The sequence below is a fragment of the Hippoglossus hippoglossus genome, chromosome 19, assembly GCF_009819705.1.
Source record: "Hippoglossus hippoglossus isolate fHipHip1 chromosome 19, fHipHip1.pri, whole genome shotgun sequence".
Classification (NCBI taxonomy): domain Eukaryota; kingdom Metazoa; phylum Chordata; class Actinopteri; order Pleuronectiformes; family Pleuronectidae; genus Hippoglossus; species Hippoglossus hippoglossus.
Window position 1 is genome coordinate 1,826,856 of NC_047169.1, and position 19,697 is coordinate 1,846,552.

The following is a 19,697-nucleotide window of genomic DNA, read 5'->3' on the forward strand; positions in this document are numbered from 1 at the left end:
AGTGGATATTTGTGTATTTATTTGTACTTTTACTTGGTCCACCACTGACCCTGTGAATGTTTACCTGAGGACGATGTATCCTCCGCTGCTCGAGGATGGAATATTGAGTTTCTCCGCTGCATTTGAAGGAGCCTCATTCACCCAATCAGTCTCCAGATGCAGCCAGTGACGGATGTGGCCGCTGCACCGGGACACAGATATAGTGGGAATCTGAGAAAATCGGTTTCCAGGGACCTCAGAAGGTTTGAATCTCACAGGGAACAGCTTCTAAAGCGCTGGTTGAATTAGTCGCTCCATCGTGCTGCCTTAGTCCGGATCGATACCGTTTTGTCTTTAACGACGACCTGTGAATTACGTGCCGGTGTCTCCGAGCGGATCCTAATCGTGCCACCTGAGCCGGACCCCAGGAAGAATCCTAATGATGCCATCACGTCTGAATGGTTTGTTTTAATCAAGGCGACCTGCTGGGTTGATGTGTGCGTCGCTGGCGTTCGGCCTCACATCACATCACATGATGGTCATTACCTCTCCGGTTATTCCTCGAGTAGCATGTGGATGTAATAGCAGCTGACTGCTGCCCTTTGGTTAGCGTCCCACACTGTGTTCTCCGGCCGGATGATGAATGACTATCTCATCCTGAGCCGCGTTGTCGCGTCAACCAGGGGCTTAACTAGCGAGCGTCGAACCCGCGGAGGATATTGATTCAGTGTTTTGTTAGGGAAGCAGAAAAGATGAGCTGGGGGGGGGGGGGAACCCTCGGTCACATTCAGGAGCAGAGAACAACATTTAGCTGAGGAACATGTGTAGAGGATTAGATGATGTCACCGTGGGCCAGAGGACAGACGTCAAACACGATGCTGGTTAGTCCGCTGATGAAACGAGCTGTAAAACATTACAGCGCTAAAAGAGGTTTGGGGTTTTATGTGGATCAGCGCTGCAGATTAAAGTTCCTCCTTTACATTATCACAGAGGACAGGAAGTGGGGGGGGGGGGGGGGGGGGGGAGTGGGACACATGGGACGATTGATTTTGGGACGGTGGAGCAGAGGAGCCGGTTTTAAAATGATGTACGACTCCGTGTTTCTGTAGATGCTGTTTGCAGAGCACATTAAGGAAATGAAGCGGAGCCGTAAATTCACTTTCACTCTGCAGAGACGCATTTATACCGAAGCTCGTTTCTGCCAGAAGAGAAAGATAAAAGCTAATGAATAATTAAAAGTCAAAAGAACGATTACAAATGAAAATCCTCTCTTTAGTGTAAATAATGAGACGGTGACAGATATGAACCATGAAGTCAAAAAGTAAGACAGAAGCAGAGGTTTTTACTTTTAAATTCTAAGTAAATTATTTTTAAATCTGTGGCAGTAAATCAAAAGCTGACTTTTACCTCATACTTTTGACTTTATATCTTATAATTTACTTTAAAATATCACAATTCTGTCTAATAATTCATCTTATTTTCTCATAATTTGGAATTAACATTTTGTAATTTACCTTAAAATCTCATATTTCTCATAAAGAGGAAGAGAAGTCCCAGAATTAGTCAATTTTAATTATGATTTACTCCAAAAAAATTAGATTTAGATTTATTATTATTATTATTAATACTGGTTTCCAACAGTGTTTTTGTCTTTTCTAAAATGTTGGAAAATGCAAAATAAAAATAAATATTGGCTTCTACAGATTGAAATATAAAAAAACAAACTTAACATTATTTGCACATTTGCAATATAATTTATTCAGTCTGGACCGACAGTGATTTATAATGAAACGATGTTCTTCTACTTTCTGTCTCTGTATAAAATCTCCTTTCATGTTGATTTATGACTTTTTGTACAAAGAAGCAGTTGTTTCTTATGCTCTGTACATATTTAATGTTTTGCATTTTACTACTTAAAATACTTTTATTTCAATGTTGGCTTTTAGCATCCATGCACATCACATGTTGAATAATTCACACACGGCACGAGGCGGTTTCTAAGAATCCAGCGTCAGTGTGAATGACCGGTGTGCCTCCTCTGGTTTGTGGTCGGCAGGTGCGTTCGGCGGCGAGGAAGCGTTTCCACCGGTGGCAGGAGCAGCACTCCATCCGGGTCCGGATGACGCAGGCCATGTCCATCCCCACGTCCCCTTCACGGGTCAGTTTCCACAGCATCAAGCAGTCCACGTCGCTATGAGAGCCTGGTCCTGCCGCGCACACACACACACACACACACACACACTTTGAGGTGTGTTTTCTGCCACATCACTGGAGTTCACTGAAACACTTAACGAGCCGCGGCTCCACAGCACGAGAGCGAGAGCCTGCGTCCGGCTGCTGAACCTCAGGGGGGACATTACACGTTGGACTCTGAGGAATGAGGACGCTGAGGACTTTGAGACCGGAGGTTAGTGGATCAGGAGATGCACGTGACCGAGCTGGGTTTGAATGTACAGCACTCCATTTCCTGTCCTGTTTATCTGCCATAGGAATTCTTTGTTGTATTCCTGCACTGGACCCAAAGCTACTCAAATCTTATTGTTTAGATTTTTATTTTCAGTTTAGTTTTTTTACATTGCGTCGTCACAGCGATTGTGTGATCACCGTGTTTGTGTTGATTTGGTGTTGTGCGATCCTCCTCAGTTCCCTGTCAGCTTGGTGCAGTCGTGCTACTTTCATCAACTTTCCAGAGGGTTAAACTCATTCCTGACTTTCTACCTGAAGAGATTTTGTTCCAGAATAATAATTCTACATGAGTAGAAGGGTTAGTGGCTTGTTTTCTTTCTGAAAATTCAACAAATTCAACTGTAGGTAAAGATGGATGAAACAACTTCCTCCCACTACACAAATTATCCTCTGAGAAATCAACCCAAATGTCCAAAAAACTAAGAAATTCTGGATTTGTTCCTATATGCGAGTTCTTCCTCAGCCCAGGTCTCATCCTCCCACCAGCTTCTGTGGGAAATTGTTCTGGATTTGTTGAGAAATAACAAACAAATAAAGGAACCAGGGTGAAAACACAACGTCCCTGGCGGAGGAATGAAGGTGGTGTGATGTGAGGAAGCTAATGACGATTTTTGTCAAACCTCTATAATATTTACTTTCACATTCATGGTTGAATTTGATGTGGAACAAACCTCTTCAGCTAAATACAGACTTACCTCTTGTTGCGTCTCCAGCAGCGAGACCCAGGGAACCATGAGCGCAGGAGGATCTGTGGAGGATCTGTGAAGGCGTTCGCTCGACGTGACGTTTGAGCAGTTTACTGATTTCTTGTAAATATAAATTATGGCGCGGGGTGTTTAAATAAAATCCAGTGGAGTCGACACAGATATGAACCAAAACAGGAAAAACAGACAAACCACACACACTGTAAATCATACGGGCACATTTTCCATGTGATCGCTCACAGTCCACATTCCGACCGGTTTGCCTCACGCCTGTGCTTTTCTACCAACTGCTGTTTTTGTCAAATTGTACATCGTCTTTCTTTTTCCGTCACCCTGACGTTGTGTTGTTGTTTTTGTTGTCATCCTGTCACATGATGTTTGAGTTCTGGTTGTGATCAAATGTCAGATTCATAGACTGTGAACAAAGATGGACGATGCGTCTCCACTTCCTCGCGCTGTCTAGAAATGAAGCTCTAATAAAACTCTGGTGCCATCTTGAACATTTGGCACCAGAGTCAGTTGTGAGGGTGGAGCCGCGATAAACGTGCTCGGCCAATCAGGAGTCAGTCTCGGCTGTCAATCATGACGTCTCGGCCTGTTTTTATATCATCAAATAATTCAAACTAAAACATGAGGAACATCAGTGTGAGAAGAACCACCTGAAATTAATTGGGTTCATGTCCCTTCTGCTAACATGGAGGAGGAGGAGCTTACGACCTATACTGCAGCCAGCCACTAGGGGCGATCGAGACGCTTTGGCTTCACTTTCGGGAGCCGTCATGTCGTCCATTTTTATTCACAGTCTATTTTCAGATAATCTGAGAAAAGAGAATTTCCCGTGTTTTATTCTGATGTTCCAGGAGTTTTTTTTTTTACACGTGCTCCAATTCAAGAAAACTCTCGTGCACTCTTTTCGCAATGTGAAGGAAGTTTCCCCTAATAATAAAAGTAAAGATATTTTATTTTTTAAATGCAGAAACCGAATATGTTTTGTGAGCAGGCGTCTGTTGGTGACATGTTGTCGTTCCAGCACAGAAGGAAACATCTGCTCAGACACAGAGAATCACTGACTTCTCCTTTCGTGTGGTGGTCAATCAAAGTCACTATGTAATTCACTTTATCGTTATTATTTATTGTTATTTATTTCTATTATATTGTTATTTTCATACTTGGAAAGATGTGAAGAGATAATAATAAACCTGGGTGTTGACTTGGACTGAATGAAAAATTCAATGGATGCGTTGTCAAGTTTATTTATAGAGAACATTTTACACACAAGACAACACAATTTGCTTTTCGGTTAAAATAAGAAAATATTCACGTCCACACATTCAGCCGCTGCTGTGATGGGGTTCGAGCTTTAAAGGCTCCGCTCGGGATCATACAGCCATTTGTCTGCACGGCCCCCCCGAGACCAAAGTAAACAAGAAATACATTTTTGAGCATCTTGTGATCCTTTTAAGGTTCCGTGTGCATGTGTGTGAGTGTGCATGTGTGTGAGTGTGCATGTGTGTGTCAGTGTGTGTGAGTGTGTGTGTGTGTGAGTGTGTGTGTGCCTCAAAGGAGAGCACAGCTTTTAAATAAGATCCTTCTGCCCAAGTGAACATGCACTGTTTTCTCCCATGACCGCAAAAACAAGACAGGAGTATTTCCTGCGTTTAATCTGTGATGTCACGACAGCACGACTGCGAAGCGGAAGGCGATGTGCGGAGGAGGAGGAGGAGGTGGAGGGTGGAAGTGGTGGTGGTGGTGGTGGAGTTGCAAAAACCGACTTTGACAGCGTTCATGATGTTTTTTAACGGATCAGAATATGCGTGGTGATTGTGGCCTCTCGGCGCCGCCGTGATTCTGCATCGGATGTGAGCAGCTCACGACGGTTTAGTCGTCGCCCGCAGAGCAGCTTCTGGGCCAAGATTCATTTTTACCAACAGAGTTTCTCGCCCATCTTCACAGTTGCTGATGAGGCTTTAATCAGGATGATTTGATTATTCTTCTCATTAGTGAAACGGCTCTGGTGATTGTGTGATGACTGTTTGTGTGCAGTGGCACCAAAACGTTCCTGCTGTCGGATCAGGCTGCGTCGCCATCGGAGCACAAACCACAGCCCGGCTCCTTCGGCACAATAATGAAATTCTAAAAAAAGGCAATGGAGGAAAATCAATAAAGCTGCCTGCTCACCATTTCCCTGATTTAACCCTTTAAAACCCGACTGACCTGATTGCTGCTCGGTCGATACGGACTCGCTCTGTGCAGCCAAACCTTCCTGAAACATGGACAATAAATAAAAGATGGACGACACGTCTCAACTAAAATACAAACGCTGCCATCTTGTGTATTGGGAGCCAGGAGTGAAGGTCGTGAGTCAAGGTCTTCGTACTACAAGTCAGAAATCAGATTAAGTCAAGAAATAATCACAAGCCCATGTTGTGTCAATCACGTTTTTAGAACAGGTTGGATTTCCTGCGTTTTTCTCATCCGTCAAAGTCAAGACTTGTTTGAGCTGTTCGGGATCAGCTGGATCCATCAAATGACTTTTCTCCTCGTTGACGTTCGGCCTCAGAGCTGTTAGCAAATCAAACTGGAACAATGACATCATGACGTAGACGTGTCAGGATCATTTCACAGCTCTTTTCTTTTTGAGAGGCTGATTAAATCCTCCTCACTGCTCGAATTAACAGAACAAATAGAATAATTAAAACGACTCAGACTTCAAGGTGTCTGTGTGAAGACTTCTATTGGATGATGGAACTAAAAAATGTGTCACAATGTAATTTATATCATCAAATAACTAATTAAAACCAAACTTATCAGAAACATTTGAACAAACATTGTGATAAGAACGACCTGAAATGACAGAAACCATCTTTGAATAACATTTATTCAATGTCTACTTCATCCCATCTGCTAACATGGAGGAGGCGGAGCCAGCAACAAGGGGGCGATCAATGTCGTCCATCTTTATTTACCGTCTCTAAAACCCTCTTGAGAGTCTCCAAATGATCCACAGATATTAAACACAAGAAGGATGAACTCTGAGCAGATGTAATAAAACGATGCATTAAGGATATTTTCATTTAATATAGTGATGCACTCATTAGAAAGATGGATTCCCGGGTTTGAATATGTCATCCCTCGTGCAGCGTCAGTGACGAGCTGCAGGAAGCTGAACGTAAATCCCCTCAGACAGCGTCGAATACGATGAGTTTAGAAACTGTAAATCCACACGTCAGGAGGTCTGAAGGCGTCGGGCCGAGCGGCGCTCAGTGGAACATGTGTCTGAGACTCACATCTGGAGTAACTAGGTCTCCTCGGGTTGACGACGTAAGAGAATAACCAGTTAAGATCATATTACTCCAGCAAATTAATGTGTTTAATTACTTTATTAAGCCAGGAAAGAATATTTAGTCTCTCAGATGTACAGAGTATAATTACCACACACCTGTACTTAATAACAGTACTTGAGTAAATATACTCTCCTTTTCTTTCTGGCTAATTAAATGTTAAATCGGATGTTAACATGCAAATTATATAACAATAATCAAATATGAATTTCAGGGTTGTACCTCGGCACTTAAGCTTGAATAAAACTTGTCTTTTATGTTTGTCTGGGTTCCACAGTCAGACAGATTCATTATTTAAATCTGTGTATTAAATCTTCAAGCCTTTGACCTTTGACCCTGCAAAGTCTTTACTGCTTCCATCGCTACAAACATAAAACTGACTGTTAATTTGAGAGAAGTTCACAGTGTCTCCACAAACAGTAAACATGTCATTCTGAATTACAAGAAAATCCATAAAAATGTGATACATGATATGCGCAGTGTTGATTTAGTATTATTATCATAATTATATATTATCATAATACTGATGAGTGTTTCCTGTGGAGGAACGAGATGTCTCAACTGGCTGTAAAAGTGATATCAATAAAGGAAATGTTATCATCTTTATCTCTTGTTTTTCTTCATTAAAATTGAATTTGAACATAAAAATCCTTTTAATACCAGATATTGAAGAATGTGGCTTCGGCTGGAAAACGTGAAACCATCTGTCACAAGTGCAAATACATGTTCTTCTTCAACAGTGTGCAGGGAAAATGATGATACAACTGTGAATCTACCGAAAGAGACGTTTGTCACTGAAGCATTTATATCGACATTTACTTGACGGCTTATAATTAAGCAGCTTTAATTAGATATAAATGTTTAACATGTTTGTCAACACCTATAACTTCCTCTGTGGACACACATAAAGTGGAGGCTGCTGAGCAAACAGATAATTACACATAATTGTAATAACCTTAAGTGTGTCTTCACAGGAGATGCTTTAATCCTTCACACCTAATAAAAACTTTAAGATGTCATTGTATCTGTTTACAGTGACATACTTATGTGTTATTAACCTTTTAATGTGTGATTATAGAAGATTAATAAAGTGTTACAGTGAATAATAGAAATGTTATGTGTTTCCATGGTGATGTGATGGAGACACTTTGTGATGATGTCTCAGCTCCATCTAGTGTCGTTTTCACTGCAACTGCATTTAGATGTTTCCTCAGTGTCCTTCAAACTCCAGTCTTTCATTCTGAGGTTAAACCAACACAGCAGAAGATCTACACAGGTTCAGAGGAGAGAAGGTGTAAGACCAACCTGTGAGGGAGTGTTTCATGAAGAAGAGGAAACCAAGAGGAAACAGATCCAGATGTGGTTTAAAGAAACTGTTGCTAGAGAAGCTCATCAGCTACGTTCACAGCTGGAGATGGACGTGGTTGTGACCTGAAGTCTTTTCACAATAACAGCACAGGGAGGATCAACCCAGACTCTGATCAGGGGCCTCGTTACAGGTTAATGTTCTGTAAAACTAAACTTCACTTTGTTTCACTGAAGGAGAGAAAGTGTGACACGTCCCAACAACCGCAGACGTCACAGAGAATAACTCAACAAAGTGAACGGCTCATTTCCACTGTGGTTCATGATGAAATGAAACGACCCACAGGGACATCAGATCCATGTTAATACAATCAGAAATAAAATGGAGAATATAATCAAATCCCATATTTATATCTACTGTATAAGAATGATTTACTTCTCGTGAGGCACATTGCTGGTATCGATCCAGATCAACACTTTGTGGAGGAGGCTCAGAGAGAAGCTGCAGGTGAACAGGGAGAGGCCCAGCTGAGAGTCGCTGGTCAATTAACTCTCCCTGGATTCAAAGGGGAGACAGAGCTGCCAGGGGGGGGGGGGACACAGAATAAAAAGAATAAAACCATGTTAAAAAGTGACTGGTTGGTCTCTGGGATACTGGGAGACCCCGGTGGCTTCGACATTTGCCACAGACCCGTGCACATAGAAGCTGAACCTGGTCTGTAAGGTACTCTGGACCTCTGTTGTTATAACTGGACCAGACTGAGTTTATAGTTGTTTGGATTCTATTTTCTGATCCATATAACATGTCAAGCCAGGTTTATTTATAAAGCTCATTTTAAACAAACTATGGAGATACAAATTGTACATTCAGAGGCATACTGCACAAATATGTGTAAATTTCTTATTGTACATGAGTAGAACATTTTACTGACACACATGCCGATACAACATCTGAATTGAATTGACATATTGCACATGAATATTAACACTCTTTATTTCATACTGTGCATGTATAGAAATAGTAAATATTTAAATGTTACTGATACACACATATAAACAATCTGAACTCCATGAACACATCGCACATGTGCAAAAAGCGACTTTATTTCAGGGACACGTTACACAAGTCTCTATTTCATATTACACATGCATTGAATAACATGTCTATATTTTATTTCATTGACATACGACACATGAATATACATTTTCTGAAATAAACAGTCTGTGTCATTTGGCCCATTAGACGTGTATATGCACATTTCTACTTATGCACATAGTATTTTTTATTATTTATCTTGTTCAATATGAATTCTTCTTTTATTTCTCACTACATTTCCCCGGGTGCTGTTCCCTTATTGTGTCAGATCCAATCCCATCGTCTCATCTCCTAAACAGCTTGTTTCTAATCCAGGCCTGTGTGGCTCTGCCGCCGTGGACATGAGGTGTGGGTGGATGTGATTCAGTGTGTAAGTGTGGATGTGACTCAGGGAGATCAGATCTTCACTGACACTAAGTGGGGAAATGCAGTGACTCTCTCTCTCGGGCCTCTTTCTGTGAGAGTCCCTCTGCAGAGCTGAATCCTGGAGATCCACCCTGTGCTGCCTTGCTCACTTACATCTCCCTCCAGCCCCGGAGAAGAGCCCACACTCATCTCCGGCCTCAGTTTGACTCCACTCCTCAGTGACATGTTTCCTCTCCTGCTCACCTCCACACCCATCCACTCTCTCTCCATGCAGATCCCTGTGTGTAGCATGTCATGCAGAGAATAACATGACCTGAAACATGTTGCTCGAACTCCTCTGCAGCCGTGAGTGTTGTGTGCGTGTGCTTTTGGTTGGTTTCTGCAGATCTGACGGTGATTTTGAGTGACGTCCTGCAGACAGAGCATTAAAAACATGAGCATATTAAAGTGTGCACACATGAGGCTGGGCTGTGAGCAGCTAGCATGCGAGAGCTGCAAATAACTGACTTTTAATGGCGCAGTAAAATCAGCTGGTTGTGAACATCGAGGAGATTGTGACACAAACTCAAACGTTTCCTCACGAAAAACAATATTTTCTGAGGATGAAGTTTCGTGCTATGAACTTTCGTCCTTATTTCCGCTGTACGGGCATTTGCAGAGGACTGACAGCCGCGGCAGCCAATGGGAGGCGCGGAACAGACGCGTCGACCAATGGGACGGCGGGGGCGGGTTGTTATCAAGTGGTAAGCGGTGAGTAACAGGACGAGCAGGTAAGAGATTTTTATCTTGTTTTTGTCTTTTAATAACGCGACGCGCCGCTCGTCAGGAGAAATCACGCAGTCACCCAAGCCTCCGGAGGTTCGCCTCGAGTTGTGCGGTTTTTTCCGCAACACTTTTGCGCCAAACGTGTAAAAAACGTCAGTGAGAAGTCGCTGCGGGAGCTAAGGAGCTAACCAGCGCTAGCTTAGCCCCGCTAGCGGCGTTCGCCCCGCTAGCGTTAGCTCCCGAACTAGCGTCCGGAGAAAGTTCTTGTTTTGATTCCGTCGCTGAAATCCCGGGCAGCGCGCCCCCCCCGCACCGCAACCCGCCAGCCAGCCCCGACTGTCACTTGCTTCTGAATTTCTGAACTCGCTGTGGACGTTGTTCCACATTTAAAACTTTTTCATTATAAACGTTCAGTGATCAGGGAGCGTTAGCATGCTAGCGCTAGCACGCCAGCTGGACGTAAGGAAACACACACAACCGTATTTACAGAGTCTGAGATGATTGACGATAGTGAAACTAATCTTTCTCTCTTCTGTCTCTTTCTGATTGAAGGTGTCGTGGTATCTCCCACTGGAACTATGGCCCCTTGGATTATTGAATGGACTGTTCCCACAATGGAGTTAAAGGTATTCTTAAATAATATATTTTTTTGTATTATTTGGTTTTCATTTTCAGGGATTGATGCTCTCGACCCGCCCTCACCTGTGGTTAGTGGGTCTGAACAGAGGAGGAGGACCTGATGGATACAAGTGACCCAAACAAGTTGTGTTCAGCCTTAAAGGAACAGCCGCTCTGTTGCCTGGGAATGTCCCCTTCAACCGGGGAGTTAAAATTATCCTTAAATATTAATGGTCATTCTCATTTAGTGGTTTTTAATGGGTAAGTTCAAACGCAAAGTTCTTCTTCGGTCCTCGCCCGGGGGCGTTGGATGAAATCGTGGATTCTAAATGAATAGCGGCTCTGGATGGAGACGCCTGAGGGCCATGAGGACTGGAACCGTCCCTGTGGAGGTATTTCAAACACCGGGGAGACCCAAAACACACCGGATGGATTACAATATAGTATCCGCCCCCCCCCCCCCAGGAGAAGCCAGAGGATGTGGCCTGTGAGTTGGAAGTTTGCGCATCATTTCGCCTCTTTTCCCCGGAGCTGGATGAGAAAACAGATGGACGGATGTTTGCACAAAATACCTGTATCATAGACGAGGATAAATGCAGCACATTGGATAACTATCAAAAAGTCACATCAGCCATTTCATCCTTTCATTCGTCGTTTGCCTCCCAAGACTTTTATGCAGATATAAATTTAGTTAATTTTTAAGTTCCGGTGTATAGGCAGCTGCTCTCTCTCGTCTCACACATCATTAATAATGACTTATTTATCATGCATGTCCACTCTAGTAGTCTGGTAATGGCTCAGTGGCAATGCAAAAGCTGCAGGAAATCAGTGATATGCATCAATTTGCATTTCTTACCAGTAAAAGTGTTTCTCATCCGCACTGGCTTATTAGAGAAACTGAACCCATGTGATCACACATTAACCCATTTCAAATAGATAACAGGTTTTAAATAATTCACAACAATATTATAAACATTAATGTGATATTATTCATTGAAGTGACCAAACATCCTGTGGGCAACAAGTCTTGTCTGGAGATGTCAGCGCTGTTCACATGAAATACTCTTTGAGAGGTGCAGTACAAAACAGTTTTAATAATATCTAAATAATAACGCTGGTCATTGTAAAGCTAAAGACAGACTTTCAATTATGTATTGAACCATTAATTTTAAATGACGTTCTGATCCAGGGCTTCATTCTTTTATCATATGCATTCAAGGCATAAGAACTAAATCTTAATACAAGGCCTGACTTTTACTCAATAAGCTGCCAAGTCTTAAGTCCTTGTAGTGAAGACTACAGATAATGGACACAATTTAAAAAATACACGTACAGTGTAATGCAGTCTAATACAAAAGCCATGTAACAGTAATATCTTTCTAAAACTAGGACTGGCTATCAGTTTTATCATATAAGTCCCAATTTGAAGTTAAAACATAGACTTTTGCAAATGATCTTCTCATGTAAAATTATTTATATATAAATTTTAATGACATTTATAAACCCGTTCCTGTTTAAAGGTTGTAAATAGTTTTGTTGAGATTGTGTCAGAAATGTTTTCTTGTAACTCTAATGGCAGCAGTTTGTGCTGTGGTTATTTGTCATTATATTATATAGTTATATATTATATTTTCTTTATCCACTGCAGGCTACCATCCTCTGACACAGACTAAACAAGAACAACCTTTAAACGGTTATGTTTTAAATAGCATTTTTATTAATATCTTTGCTTTGACATCCATCTCTGGAGTTTCCGTGAGTGTAGATCAGAATCAGAATCAGAAGTATTTATTGCCGCATTACCGCATTGATGTGGTAGGATTTGATTTACACCAGTTCGTTTTTTGTCAGTGTGTAACTGTAAACAACATATGGTGGTGTAATATATTTAGGTTGTGGATGCAGGACAGTCATGTGGAGAAGAGCTCCTTCAAGTGGCCACTGGCTGCACCTTCACAACAGCTGCTGTAGTAGTCAGTCTCATTTCCTGTGAGCAGTGACAGGGCTGATCTCCTCTCCTTTAATACCCAATATAATTAGGAAGCATACTGAGTCATTTCAAGCACTTAGCTTTATCCCTTTAGAACAGGGCCCCACTCACCACATGCTACAGAGAATCCAATTTCACATGTTTTCTTGACATGCTTTTTAAACAATTAGGGAAAACCAGAAAGGACAATAAGGCCTACTATTATTTATTAAGAAGATTAACTTATTGAATCACATTTTAAAAAATATATTCTAGGCATTTTGTATCATAAACAATCAGTTAACATGACTTGCATCTAGATAATTTGATGGATGGATTAACCAATTAAAAAATAAATAAATGATTAGGCTCCTAGCTACGAGCAACAGTGTTATGTTGATGGCAGGCAAGAAAAATATTTAATTCATTGTAAATTAAATGTAAGACTTTTAAAAGTGTTGGTAAAAAAAATAAAGATCCTGGATTTAAAAATTCACTAGTATCAGTTTCTCAAATATGAACAGGGCAGATTAATTGTAGGTTGCAGTTTTTATGTTAGAATAAAACAGATTTACCTATGGTTTTCTATGTTAAAGTTACTTTACACAGGAAAAATTAAACAATTTAAAAACAAAGACAAAATATAAAGTAACATGTATTAAATAGAATTATCAAAATAAAACACAGTTATATAATATATAGAATATAAGCTTAATTTGAGACCTAAATCCCTCTATAAGACAAGACTACAAGATGGATGAGTCGACATACTTGCTGATGCAAATTCCCAATAAATGTGTGAGTAACCAAATCACAAAGATCAAAGGATACGTAGTAAAACCTACTACTGGGCAGCTGCTAAATTGGTGATTAGACAAGTAGGAATTACTGGTATATTCAGCTGGAAATTATACAAACAAATAATCTGAATTAATATTGTCCCAACTGGTTTTCTACAGTAGTTTGGACGTTGTGAGGGTGAGATGGGTATTAAATTACAGTATGTGTAATAAAATAATAAAATAATAATAAAACTTTCATGATGTAGCACTTTTCAAAAACAAGTTTACAATAGGCTGTCAAAACATAGAACAATTACACACACAAAAATACCTAAGAAATCTAGGTAAAAGACATTATAAAAATGAGTCTTTAAATGAGATTTAATTTAATAAATTGATTTAAATAGATAGATCCTATATTTGAAATAAATGCTAAATTTAGGCATCAATAACAATAACGAAAGGTCAAGAATAAGTTCACTGCCCTGAGATGAAAGCCACCAGAACTACTAGAAGTATCTGCTAATCTGACAACACAGATATTTGAAGTATACGGTGATTGAAAGACACGAGAAACCGAGGCAGACGCCAAACAAACAGATTCACAGATAAATAACTAAACCTTTACAAAGTTGTGCATTAGACTAACACGGCCTGTAAAATTATGGTGCAGCAGATGTAAGTGTATTTTAAAAACAAAAAAAAAGTGAAAACAGTGCCAGAATAGAACAAGAGCTATAGTATAAAATGTAGATAAACAACGGCAGGGATGTGACCACTAAGCAGCAGCAGCAGCTTCTCGATCGCAGCCCGTGTAACAACAAGTGCATGTTGGACCCCGAGCTGTGTTTTGAAGACAATGCCCTCCTGTGGTATCTCCCTCTGTCTCTTATCTGTCCTTCACTCTAGTGGCGAGCAGGAGAAGTGTCTCCCGCCTACAACCACACACACGCGCGCGCGTACACACACACGCACACACAACCACGCGCACGCACACACACTGCACTTCTATGTTTGTCAGACTCAAATCCGAGGGAGCGGAGCTAGCCGCCATTTTCTAAGCGTCTCTCCCTAAAACGAGAGAAAAAGCCCCGCGACAAACTGCCCTCCGGACCCCCTCCTGTCCACCGAGAACCGGGTTTTTTTCGCGCGGGACACTCGCGGGATCGCCCACAGTTGAAGCGACGCGGAGGAGATCGGACCTTTTCTCGGCCTTGTCTTATATTCGCTGTGGCGGCGGCGGCGAGGCGAAGCTAGCAGCCGAGGAAGGTGGAGATGGTTGATTCGCCCATTGCCTGAATCCGGAACGAGCCCGAGCGGCTGCGAGACCCGGGCCGCGCGGTTTCTCCTTTTCGGATTAATTCATGGCGGATTGATCGAATCCAAAACGCGTCTTTTTCTCCCCCTCGCACCCTTTTGGTTTATTTTTTTGGTTTCTCCATAAACTGCAGGGGATTGTTGCCGAAATTCCCTCGGATAGTGCAACCTCGTCACGTGGTAGGTTCCTCCTTTTTCTTTGTTAGCGAGCTAGCTCCTCTGGCAGCGTCTACTCCCAACTTGTGCGCTTTGGACACATCTGCATTAACAGCACCCGGGTTCCGCTCGGCTCCGGGCGGCGTGCCGGGGGGGGAGCAGTGGAGGACCGTGGTACATTTACAACAACACACCGCCTCTGTTTATCCCGTAGTCTCATTGCAATGCAACACCAGGTCTCCGCTCTGCATATAGCGGTGTTAGGAACTACTTGTGCGTGGAGGTGTCATGTTATTGTGGCTCCGGCCGAACGTCAGCGATACCACACGGGCTCGGGAGGTTAGCTCGCGTGTTACCGCGGCTTTTAACGCATAATAATACACATCAATGTGGGCGTTATTGACTTAACACGATGAGGTGAGCGTGTGCTACGTAGCCAGCGACTGAAAATGTTTACGTGCTCCCAACGAGCTTTGCGCAGAAGGCGATTTGAGCGGTTTTTAGAAAATAGACATTGCACAACGGAGATAGTGAAACCGAAGCCCCGGCATGAGCAGGGCTGCTGGGGCCACTGCAGTCGGCTTGTGGGAGCTCACGCTATCTTTCCAGCAGGTTGTGTTTCTTGCATCAGCAGCTTTCCGCTGCTAACGTGAGCCAGCAGCGAAGCGCATTAATTTGCACGCAGTGTATAAAGAGGGTCCGAGGTTAACGAGACATTTCATCCGTTTCCTCCATGCCGTGGTCGTGCGGTGCTTGTTGTTTTGTCTCTGCGATGCGAGCACACCGATCCACATCGGGGGTTTATTTCCGCTGAAGCCTCAGAGAATTGAATAACGTAATTACGCTTGAACGCGCCCTGCACAGAAACCGCTCTCTGGTATGTTTGCACATGTTTTTGTAAACATTAGGAAGACATTTTGGGGATTGCGTTATGGCCGGATAACGTTTGATGTGGACGCTTTTTGTCGCATCTCTGCCCAGGCGGGTTATTTATACTAATGCTATCGTGACTACGAACTATAGCGACGCGTTGGCTCGTTTCCTTTGATCTAGTGCGCACATATTTGGTGTGTTTTGCAGCGGAACGGGCGTTTTTTTAGTTATATGAATCGCATTGCATAATCTTCCTCGGAAATACCAACATGGCGTAGTGCGCGCGGACTAGAAACTGCGGTGAAATACTGAGCCTCCATTCATCTGACCCTGCAGACGATACGCGGGGATGCAGCTCCCTTTTATCTCCTGTGTCATTTGAAGGGAGGCTTCTGAAGAAAAGTTGGATGTGAATATGAAGCCAATCAATCTGAATAACGTGACGATTGAGATGCTGCTTCATCCTGGCCACGTTGTTCTCTTCATGCATTTAGTTGGAGGGGAATATTTTGGGGAAATAGGAAATGATGTGTACGTTGAGCAGAAATTCACACAGGAACCCAGTCAGGATGACATCATGTGCTTTGGACTAATGCTGAGGCCTAAATCCACCTACTTACACTGTGTGGAGGAGCCCTGCTGCACACTGATTTACCAGGGCACATGTAGGGCAGTGGGGTTCGGGCAATTTGCATTTTGGCTTTTCCTGTTTCTTGCCTCATCAGAAATGAATTCCAAAGCTTATTCATTAAAGAAGAGCCTTGTTAGTAAATGACAATGAGGGCTTGTTCACACACACACATGGGTGTAGTGGGAATTATTTATTAGCGTAGCCTTTTTGCTCAGATGTCGGCTGTTGCTCGCATGTATATCGTTTGTGTTCCGTTCCCAAGGTCGGTGCATATCATTAGATATGTTTGGTATTTATTTAAATCTTCAGAGAGGCCTTGTGTGGATGAATGCATCGTTGTGTTTACAGTAAATCTGATTTTTGCAGGAGCTAAAATGGCCAGAAAGATAATTGCACATCTGAAATGTCCATTTCATTCACCTGAATGTTTCTCCTGGTTCCTTTTTTATTGGATCATTTTTAGCAACACTCAGCCAGCAGGTCAGCAAAATGTCAATGAGTCACCCGTTCATTTGATTAGGCCTTTAACTAGATTAGTTGTGGACCTTCACTCCGTTTGTGTTTGAGTCAGTGTGTTGGACTTGTTATTAAGCAGTGGTATTAAAGCTTTTCCAATGATTTTATTTGGTGCAGAACGTTTGAGAAATGGTACTTTCATTGGGTGGAGGTTAGTAATTTTCCACTCACTCTAAAGGCTTACAGAACCTGTATCGCAAGTATTTCACCCGTATCTTCTATTACATATAGAAAGAACCTGCCTTCATTTGACTTTGCACTCAGGATATGATATTTAATATGAGCAAACATGGATGTTTTCTTGTGGGTTTTTTTGTGGTTTAAAATGTCTTAGTCCTTGAGCCTTTGAACTGTTTTTCAGGATATCAAGTTCACATGAATACAGATGAGACTTTTGCAGAGCTGCTGCCTCCAGTATTGAATTAGTATTTATTTTGTGTATATGTTTATTTAGAATGTTGTTTTTGGCTTCATCCCTGTTCAAGATTGTAAATCTTACCTGTAAATTGTTGATTGGATAATATCTTTACCTTAAATCCTCCCAGACCAACAAAGACCAGAATTTGATGCAGTAAATATGTCATGTATACTTCGGTGCCTGAGTTTGAGTTTAACCAATGTTTTTAACTTTTATAATTCTTGTCTCCCCTCTGCTCCGGTCTTTCTCTGTCTTGTCCAGGCTGTCCTCAGGTGGGGCAGTAAGCGGGTGGTGTGGAGCAGGCCGAGGTGCCCGTCCCTCTGCACTGCATGGCTGCGATGGCGCCCGCTCTCACCGACGCCCCAGCCGAAGCTCACCACATCCGCTTCAAACTGGCTGCCCCATCCTCAAGTCTCTCACCGGCCAGTGCAGAGAACAACGGTAACGCCAGCAACATCCTCATCCACAGCAGCGGTCCCGCTAAGTGCAAGGCCGCCCCCGAAGAGTGTCCTCTTGACTTTTGTGGCGGCGACCAGGAACAGCAGCAGCAGCAGCCCCAAGCAGACTCCGTGGCCCAGGCCTCGGCCCTGGGCAAACTCCAGCCTCTGGTGGCTTCTTATCGATGCTCTGATGTGACACCTGTCCCTTCAACTAAGGAGACGATCAAGCTGCAAGGGGTCCTCATCAAACAGTCTGTGTTGAAAAGCCACAGAATACTGCCCACTTCCCTGCTCAACGGCGGAGGAGACTTCCTGTTGAGGAAGAGGCAGGCGATTGAACTCTCTGGCAGCCAGCTCAAAAGCTTCATGAGTGGCAGCACTAACGGAGGTGGCCAGCCCATGGCACCTGTCAACGGCCTGGCCAAAAAGCTGGCCACTATGTCCGCGTCTGGCTGTGTCATGGCAGTGAATGGTGACAAACCCACTGCTACCACAGACTCTCAGTCCCAGAACCTGCCCTTGGACTCGGAGACCTTGGCTGCTACCTTATCAGGGCACATCCCGGTAAAAGGAACCCTTAAACAGAAGCATTCCTCTGGGGTTTCTCAAAATACAGATGGAAAACACTTCGAACCCTCAGTGCTTCAGTCTTCTGCACTTCCCCCCTTTACTCATGACAACCCTAACCCTAATGAACAGGTGAATTTAGAGGAGGCTGATTCACACACGTCCACCAGTCAGCCGCAGGGCTCTGATAGGGAGAAACCAGGTAGCAGCCTGCAGGGATCCCCATCTTGCACACCTGCACCACAGCCTCCTCTCCCCTGTAGTTCTTCCTCGGACAGCCTTGACGCTCACGTTCGGGAGCGCACACTTCTCAACAACAGCCGCCAAGCTGAGATTGAAAGCCGGCTAAGGCGTCTGCGCAAACGTCTTCAGGTGGTACAGGCCAAGCAGGTGGAGCGGCATATTCAACAGCAGCTCGGTGGCTTCTTGGACTCGGCTCTCAACCGGCTACTGGCTGGTAACCGCAAGTCGGAGACGGCGACCCCTACAGCTACATGGAGGACTGGACGCCACTCTTCCTCGAACAACAGAGACGGACTCAGTCGCTTCCTGAAGGGTGGCTCCATGCCCTTGGAGCTGGAGAGGCTGTATCTGAGTGGATCAGCCAACCTACATTCAGCAGAAAGCGCCTTTGACTCAGATGTGACAGAAAGTAGCTCTGGAGGGGACTCTGACCTGGAGGAGGAGGAGCTGGCCAGAGTGGACATTGATCAGCGTCACGTCAAAATGTAAGTACAACTCCTAACCCACTTACGCATCACACTTCTTTATACCTGTACATAAGTAAGTGATTGTGCAGCACTGAATAGTTCACAGCTGAAGATAAAGCTGAATGTTGAAAGCAGCATTTATATGAAAAAAGTTTAATGTTAAATCTCTCCAATAGGATTTATTAATAACTGTCTCTATTGACCTGTTACCTCACACTCGAGTGCCTCACATTACTCTTGCATTTCCATGTTGCCTGCCGTTCTTCAACTGCCCGGTGAAAGTCCCTGTGTTTCTAGGCCCTGTGATATGCTACTTTGGCCTAGCAGGTGCTAATGACAATTATAACTGCCTCGGTAGTGGATGGGTCAAACTCCAGGGAGGGGAAGAGATACCGTTCGCCCAGAGTGCATGTATAGTTGTGTGGGCGGTATCATCCTGTGGAGAACACTCGGGCTGGAAAGGACAGAAAGTAAAGAGCTATCTCGTCACACGGCGCTTCCTCCTGAGAGAACCGAGCCTGAAACTGAACGTTCTGTTTATCTGCAGAGCAAACGAGTGAGCGCCCACAGAGCCGGAGAATGTTTTTGATTTAAACTGAAACCGAGAAGAAACAGATTTAGGGGGGGGTGGTGTTGGTGGTTTTGCAGAAGATGTGGGTTTTTATGTTTTCACATGCT

General features: G+C 43.3%; 2 protein-coding genes across 7 annotated transcripts in view; both read left to right on the plus strand.

Moving 5' to 3' along the window:
• Positions 1-3,674, plus strand: part of LOC117753027 (corticotropin-releasing factor receptor 1-like) — a 40,214-nt gene extending 36,540 nt beyond the window's left edge. The window contains exon 14 of the mRNA XM_034570839.1: positions 2,036-3,674. Within this exon, the coding sequence (XP_034426730.1) occupies positions 2,036-2,176 (141 nt within the window). The 3' untranslated portion in view covers positions 2,177-3,674. The remainder of the gene's footprint in view (positions 1-2,035) is intronic.
• A 6,283-nt stretch (positions 3,675-9,957) lies between these two features.
• Positions 9,958-19,697, plus strand: part of kansl1a (KAT8 regulatory NSL complex subunit 1a) — a 28,983-nt gene continuing 19,243 nt past the window's right edge. For 3 of the 6 annotated variants that reach the window (XM_034571554.1, XM_034571556.1, XM_034571558.1), the window contains exons 1-2: positions 14,398-14,888; positions 17,564-19,037. In XM_034571554.1, coding sequence (XP_034427445.1) covers positions 17,632-19,037 — 1,406 coding nt within the window. In that variant the 5' untranslated portion in view covers positions 14,398-14,888; positions 17,564-17,631. Of the gene's footprint in view, positions 10,028-10,574; positions 10,649-14,396; positions 14,889-17,563; positions 19,038-19,697 lie in introns of those variants that run through there. The other 3 variants (XM_034571559.1, XM_034571560.1, XM_034571555.1) reach the window with 2 other exon arrangements.